General features: G+C 51.9%; 2 protein-coding genes across 2 annotated transcripts in view; one reads left to right on the forward strand and one right to left on the reverse strand.

Annotated features, from left to right (window-relative positions):
- Positions 1-2455: 2455 nt before the first annotated feature.
- On the forward strand, positions 2456-2779 carry LOC102483835 (28S ribosomal protein S33, mitochondrial-like). The gene has a single exon (XM_027766035.1). The coding sequence runs from the start codon at positions 2504-2506 to the stop codon at positions 2687-2689; it is 186 nt and encodes a 61-aa protein (XP_027621836.1). The 5' UTR covers positions 2456-2503; the 3' UTR covers positions 2690-2779.
- A 3454-nt stretch (positions 2780-6233) lies between these two features.
- The window catches only part of PLEKHO2 (pleckstrin homology domain containing O2), a 26754-nt gene continuing 25177 nt past the window's right edge, over positions 6234-7810 (reverse strand). The window contains 1 exon segment of the mRNA XM_027765717.1: positions 6234-7810. This exon segment is cut by the window's right edge and continues 77 nt beyond it. Coding sequence (XP_027621518.1) covers positions 7651-7810 — 160 coding nt within the window. The 3' untranslated portion in view covers positions 6234-7650.

Here is a 7810-nt window from a genome sequence, read left to right on the forward strand (position 1 = left end):
CCGACACTGTCCTGGCAGCTGCTCCTTCGAGGTGGCCCTACAGAGGGAACCCAGTTCCTGGGCCAGCGTGGGGGAGGGCACCCATCAGTAAAGATTCCTCTCAGATGAAGGGGCCTTGGCAGCCAAGTGCCTCACTCCTGCAGGCCACCCACCCACTCAGCAGTCCTGGCAGCCCAGGCCATGCAGGAGAGTGCAGGAGGGTCGCGGAGCCACAGCACAGTGGACAGGCCTCGGGCAGGTGCTTCCTGTTGTGCTATCAGGCCTGTCCAGAGGCCGCAGGAGGGAGCCTGCACAGCGGTGCTTTCTTCCATGAGGCAGCGGGAACTGAGACCCCTGAGGCTAGGTGCACCCCGAGTCCCTGGGTGACATTTGAAGCTTTCAGCCCGACTTGGAGCTCTGTCCACTGGCCCAGGGATGTCTCAAGAATGCTCAGGGAAGCCCCAGGGCTCCACTGAGATGGGGGGCGAGGGGCCACAGGCATAGACAGGGCCCAGGCTCACTCTTACCACAGCCAGGCTCTGAGGACAAGGTAACAGCTGGACCTGGGCAGCAGGTGGCACAGGGGCTAAGGAGGCTGACTCCCACAGGTCCTGGATCCGGCAGCTTGAAAAGCACGCTGGGCATGCATGTGTACATTCCCCAAATCTCCGGGGTGGGGGTGGAGAAAGGATGGCCACGGGACCATTCCCATGGGGGTGCCTTCTCTTTCTCTCTCTCCAGTGAGCGCACACACCCTCTAAGGAAAACAAAACAAAACCAGCTGGAATGATCATCCTGGAACCACTACAGGAAACATCCGTTCAGCAAGAATGATCTATGGGTACTAACTTGGGGGAAACTGTGGCGAGGTGTGACATATCTGTGCATGGTCTTAAGATATTCCCCCCAGGGAACCAGCAGTTAGCATAATGGCTAAGTTGCTGGACTCCCACGTGGTCGACCGCGGTTCGCGTCCCGAACCCAGTGGCTTAAAACTCACGCTGGGCGCGTGTGCATACGTGCCCAAGATCCCGAGAGGAGAATGGAGGAGAAGGGATTGCGGTGTGACCATCCCCTCTGGGGGGTGATTTCTCGCTTTCTGTTTCTATGTCTCTCTCTGTCTGGCGAGCGCACGTGCCCTATAGCGAAAACTTCTCAAAAAAAAAAAAAAAACAAAACAAAAAAGATGTTCCCCCCAGATTGTTTATTAGTTGCAGAGAAAAGAAAAAATGAAACACACACACACACATCAACTGTATAGCAGAAAACTAGATACTTTGCCCAAGTGATTAAAACAAGCTTTGCTAATGAGGGGCAGATGGATGTTCTGTCCCCAGCGGTGGTCACCAGAGAAAGACCCCATGTTCCTGCCTGTGTAGTTTTCCAGCTGAATATCCACAACTTCAATATAATCACGAGGGAACGCCACACAAACCCAAATGAAGAAGCACCTGTAAAACATGGGACCGGACTGGCCCCATCACCTAGTGGTTAAGGGGCGGTTCCCACATGGCCAACCTTGGTTTGAATCTAGGCCTAAGGGGCTTGAGAAATATTCCTGGTGTATGTGCATGTCCCCAACCCCGAAAGGATGGACAGATGAAGAAATTGTAGCATGGCCATGCCTCACTGTGGGTGCTAGTCCCTCTCTTGTTTCTCTGTCAAGCACACACGTCGCCCTAGCAATTAAAAAAAAATCTTCTGAACTGTCAGTGTGGTGCTAGCAGGTGGTGTGGTGGTGAAGGCAGTAGACTCTCAGGTGGTTGAAAGCAGTTCAAGTCCTGAACCTGGCAGCTTGCTTTCTCACTTTCTCTCTCTCTCTCTCTCTGTCTCTCTGGTGAGAGTGTCTGCCCTGTAGCAAATTTTAAAATAATAATGACGGAGCCAGCAGGTGGCATGGTGGTTAAGAGCACTGGATTCCCACACGGCCAACCACAGTTTGAGTCCCAGACCTGGCAGCTTGCTTTCTCACTTTCTCTTTCTCTGTGTTAAGGTAAATAAATAAAGTGAAATAATACAATAATTCCACTTTATATATCCATTTATTTATTTATTTTGACCAGAGAGAGACAGTGAGAGAGAGAAAGTGAGAAAGCAAGCCGCTAGGTTTGGGACTCGAACAGCAGTCGGCCATGTGGGAATCCAGCACCTTACCCACCATGCCACCTGCCGGCCCCTAAAATAATTTTTTTTTGAGAGGTTTTTGCTAAAGGACGCGTGCACTCGCCAGAAGGAGAGAGACAGAGAGACAGGAAGTGAGAAATCACCCCCCCCAGAGGGGATGGTCACGCCGCAATCCCTTCTTCTTTCTCCTCTCAGGATCTTGAGCACGCACGCACACGTGCCCGGCGTGAGTTTAAGCCACTGGGTCCGGGACTCGAACCGTGGTTGGCTACATGGGAATCCAGTGACATAGCCATTACACCAACTGCTGGTCCCTAAAATCATTATTTTTTTAAAAATCACAATGGGTAGGTGAGGAAGGTTGCGCACAGAAGGACTCTGGCACTTTGCTGCTTAAGAAATGTCTTCACTTCCAGGATATGCCTTGCGCATGAGTCGTCTGAGTGGCCGGCCGTCTGGGGAAGTCGCCAGGCCTACTGATTCCAAATCCATGAAAGTGGTGACACTGTTCAACGAACAGCCTTTGGCCAAGAGGAGGGAGAGCTATGACTGGTATCCAAGTCACGACACCTCATTGCATTCATGAGGACACTTCGATTTCTTGGCCTCTACAGAGATGAGCATCAAGATTTTAAGGGTGAGCAAGTGCGTTTAAAGCAGCTTCATGGAAAGGGGAAACCACGGAAAGGAGAAGGGAAAAGAGCAACACAAAGGAAACAGTGCCAGCCCATCAGGAGAGGGCATTTCCTCGGTGACTGAGAAGAAAGTGCACTTCCGGTTCTTCACGTTTGGAGGAACGGGCTCTTCCTAAATGAAGGCTGTCTGGAGAAACACGGCCGTCCACGTGCTGAAGTCTCATCCAGTGTTTCTTGAACACATTCTAATTCTGCAAAATTATTTTGGCTTTGGATCTATTATCTGAGGTTTACTTAATTCTCTGGTAAAATTAATACATTAATTATTGTTTAGTGACTTGTTTGGAGTGGGGACGGGATATTGGGGGAGTAGAGGAGAACCCTCATTAAATGAATGTCCGGTAAAAATAAATAAATAAATAAAAATCACAATGAAGTGGTCCACAGGTGGCATGGTAGTTAAGGATGCTCACTGGACTCCCACATGACCAACCGTGGTTCGAATCCCGGACTTGGCAGCTTGTTTTCTTGCTTTTTCTCACTCTCTCTCTCTCATTCTGTACCTCTATGGTCGAATTAAAATAAATAGTTAAATAAAATAATTCTTTTTTTAAAAATCTCAATGAGGGGCCAGCAAATGGCATGGTGGGTAAGGGTGCTGGACTCCCAGATGGCCGACTGTGGTTTGAGTCCCAGACCTGGCGGCTTGCTTTCACACTCCACTCCTACCCCCTCACTCTGTTACTCTCTGGTCAAATTAAATAAATAAAGTTAAATAAAATAACTTTTTAAAAAATCATGATGATTGGGACCAGCAGTTAGCGTAATGACTATATCACTGGACTCCCAGGTAGGCGACCACGGTTTGCGTCCCGGACCCGGTGGCTTAAACTCACGCCGGGCGCGTGTGCATGCATGCCCAAGATCCCGAGAGGAGAATGGAGGAGAAGGGATTGCGGTGTGGCCATCCTCCCTGGGGGGTGATTTCTCACTTTCTGTCTGTCTCTCTCTGTCTGGCGAGCGCACGCGCCCTATAGTGAAAACCTCTCCCCGCCCCCTCAAAAAATCATGATGATAAATAAAATTAAATATGTATTTTTTTCAATGGTCAATGTTGAGGCCAGCAAGCGGTATAGTGGTTAAGGTGCTGGGTCCCATAGGCCAACTGCGTAGTTCGAGTCTGGACTGGCAGCTTGATTAACACGCCAGGCACACGCATGCGTGCCCAAAATCCCAAGAAAAAACTGCCGCGTGGCCATCCCCCCGGGGAAGTGATTGCTCATTTTCTCTCTCTGTCTCTCTCTGGCGAGCATGTGTGCGCTATGGCAAAAGTCTATAAAAAAACAAAATCGTCAATGCCATGAAAGACAAAGAAAGGCTATGGAAATGTTTCAGATTAAGGAGGCTGGAGCGAGATGACAGCTCCATGCAGTATCTGACCCTAACCCAGGGAAAAATACGGTGAAGTATATTATTGGGTCAAATGGCAAAATTGGGATATGAATAATAAACTATTAAATTTACAGACAATGGGACTGGCCGATGACAGAATGGTTGTCGCTGGACTCCCACATAGTCCACCGTGGTGTCAGTCATGGGCTCAGTGGCTTAAAACTCACACCAGGCACATGTGCATGTGTGCCCAAAATCCCAAGAGGAGAGAGTCGGAGAAGGGATCGTGGTGTGGCCATTCTCCCCACTCCTCGCTCGCTTTCTCTCTGTCTCTGTCTCTCTGGTGAGCACACACGCCCTACAGCAAAAACCTCTCTAAAAAACTAATTTGCTGACACTGATAACTGTACTATGATTACATGAGAGAACATATTTGTTTTTAGGACATATGGGGGGTCTTCAAAAAGTCCATGGAAGGGTCCAGCAGGTGGCATGGGGGTTAAGGCACTGGACTCCCACATGGCTGACCACAGTTCAAGTCCTGGACCTGGTGGCTTGCTTTCTCACTTTCCTTCTCTCTCTCTCTCTCTGTCTGCCTCTCTCTGGTGAACGCATGTGCACTATAGCAAACAAAATAAGGATACTAATAAATAATAATTTTTAAAGTCCACAGAAAATGTGTATTATGAAAAAAGTACATATGAATTTCAATTTTTTTGTACCAAAACAAATTGTACTTTAATTCATTTTTTTTTAACTTGCCAGAGGGCATGAGCTCTTGCCAGAGAGACAGTAAGGATGCATGTGAGAATGGAAGAGAGAGATGAACACCTCCACAGAGTCCGGCCACACACGATGCCTCTCCTCTGGCCCTCCAGCCTGTCGGACCTCGGGCAGTGTGTGTTGAGCAGTGCATTACTGCCGGCACCACGGGGCTGGTCCGTAAGTCCCTTTCCCACAAACTTTTTGAAGTGGCTTTGTCCACACTATGTATTTAGAGGTAAGGGGCCATGAGAGTACACACATACACACGAGAGAGAGAGAAGGCACGTTGACAGGGTCTCATCACACCACCATCCCCCTTCCCCAGCGTTGGCTCATCAGGAGCTCGGGCACACGCACCTACGCCTGGCATGATTTCAAGCCCACCTGGGGATCTGAACCTTCAGTGAGCCTCACAGCTCTCTGCACTGCAGCCCAGTACACTACGGACTGTGCCATTGGGCTGGGTTGGGTAACTGAGCTTTCCAATGATTTGGAAAAAAAGTACATATATATACAAGAGATAGAATGTTCTCAAAAAATAAAACAACAGGGGGTTGGCAGGTGGCATTGAACTCCCATATGGCCAACCAAGGTTCGAGTCCCAGACCTGGCTGCTTGCTTTCTCACTTTCTCTTTCTCTGTGTTAAGGTAAATAAATAAAGTGAAATAATACAATAATTCCACTTTATATCAAATTAAAAAAAAAAAAAAATAAATAAAGTTAAATAAAATAATAATTTTTTTTAAAAAAGATAAAGCAATGGGTCAACATGGGTAAAGAGTACATGGGTGTTCTTTTTTCTTTTTGAGAGGTTTTTGCTATAGGGTGCATGTGCTCGCCAGAAAGAGAGACAGAGACAGAAAGTAAGAAATCACCTCTAGGGGGGATGGTCACACCGCAATCCCTTCTCCATTCTCCTCTCGGGATCTTGGGCATGCACGCACATGCACCGGCATGAGTTTAAACCACCAGGTCCAGGACTCGAACCACGGCCAACTACATGGGAGTTCAGCGACGTAGTCAATACATCAACTACTGGTCCCCTTTGTACTATTCTTATTCTTCTAACTTTTCTCTAAGTTTGAAATGATTTCCAAATAGTTTTGAAAACTAAAAAGCGTGGCTCCTGGCACTCAAAAGCTAGGGGCCAGGGTGACGTGACAAGGCTGGGTTCTGCAAGGACGGAGCACTAGGGGCGGGCAACGTCCCGACGGACCTGTGGACGGGGCTCCGGGAACTGAATTTGGGCAACTGGAGACGCCACTGAACAACCCCCTCCTACTCTCTGCTCCTCCAGGCCAGCCAGCCCCCAGGCCAACAAACGGGCTCAGACAGGATTCTGTAAAAAGGGATTTATTGCCAAACTTCAAGGACGCTTCATAAGCGGAAGACACTGAACACCACCCTCCAAGGAGGCCGGCAGGCAGCCACTGTGAGTCCCAGCTTCCCTTGGGGGCCCGGGCTGCCAAGGCATGGGAGCCCCACGGGAGCTGATGGGATCTGGCCACTGAGGAGGCCACACGGCTACTTGCCCAGCCAGGTCACTTGACAGAGGAAGACACTGAGGTTCTGACTGCTGGAGCAGGTGACTTGGCTAAAGTCCCGGCCAGTCTGGCTGCTGGGAGGCTGTTCCCCAAGAGAGGATGGCAGGGATCACGTGATGTGAGTCCCATGACATTCTTGAGAACTAGACATGGAGGGAGGGACAGGCAGACTGTGGCAGTCTGTCTAGGGAGTGTATGGGGAGGCCCAAGGGGGAACATGAGCTGTGGCATTGCCACCCACATCTGCCCTGGCTAGTGCGGACCAGAGTGGACAGCTGTCCCTCATGAATCCTGCCCAATGCCCTCCAGGACGAAGTGGCAGCAATTAGGCATCGAACGGCAGGCTCAGTGAGCACTGGCGGCAGGGGTGCGTTGGGAGGGCAGGGCCTGCTGCGGTGACCCTCCTCTCCAGTAAACAAAAGTGCACATGCGGAACCCAGGCAGGGGCAGCTCCTGTCCAGAGCCGTGCTCCCTCCCACAGGCCCAGGAAGAGGGCCTAACCCAGAGCCCAGAGCAGACTGCCTCGGATGGGGACCGAATGAGCTGGGGCTGAGACAGGGGCAAGGTGGCTCGGGAGGACCAGGGCGCAGGTGCGGACCAGGCAGGAGGGCGGAGCAAAGGCTGGTTCCTGGGCGGCTGTGGGGCAGCCCTTCTGGGAGTGGGGGGCAGAGGGCAGAGGGAAGTGGCCCAGCTTCCTCACATGGGCACCTCCCCCTGCCTCAAGAGGCCCCAGCTGGGTCCCACTGTCACCCAGCTGAGCTACAGGCCTGGACCCAAGGCCTCGCAGCTCTGTGGGAGGGGCCGGCCCTGCCCTGAGGCATTCTGCTGGGATCCTCTGGAGACGAGGGTTACAGGGCTCAGCTGTGCTCTGCTCGGAAGTCAGGAATGTAAACCTTCGGGGTAGGGGCAGATGAGGTCACCCCAGAAACCCCAAGTGCTGCACCAAGACCCTGTGGCAAGCATGGAGGTCCTGGGTGTGTGCTTCCAGCCGAGCTCAGCACCTGGAGGCCAGGCCAGATGGCCAGACTGCGGTCCCGGGGGCACCTGGCACCACCGGTGGGCAGGGCGGGAAGGACACCAGGAGTCCCTTCAGGTCCTGGCCCTGATGTGCCCAGGGGCCCTCACAGCTGAGCAGAAGCACATTCCTGGGCCGGGCTGGGCTCTGACGGACGGGGCGGCCAGGAGGGACCATGCCTCCGGCTGGCAGGCCTTAGGGGGCACTTCTCCTGTACAGGGTCACCAGCTCCTTCCGCTTCTCCCTGAGCCCAGGGGCACCCGGGCTGGGCTCCCCGGAGTCTCTCATTTCCTGCAGGACGCGGGTGGCCTGCCTCAGCTGCTCCACGGCCTGGCTGAGCAGCGTCTCGGCGCTC

This window comes from Tupaia chinensis, unplaced genomic scaffold (genome assembly GCF_000334495.1).
Source record: "Tupaia chinensis unplaced genomic scaffold, TupChi_1.0 Scaffold000063_1, whole genome shotgun sequence".
NCBI lineage: Eukaryota > Metazoa > Chordata > Mammalia > Scandentia > Tupaiidae > Tupaia > Tupaia belangeri.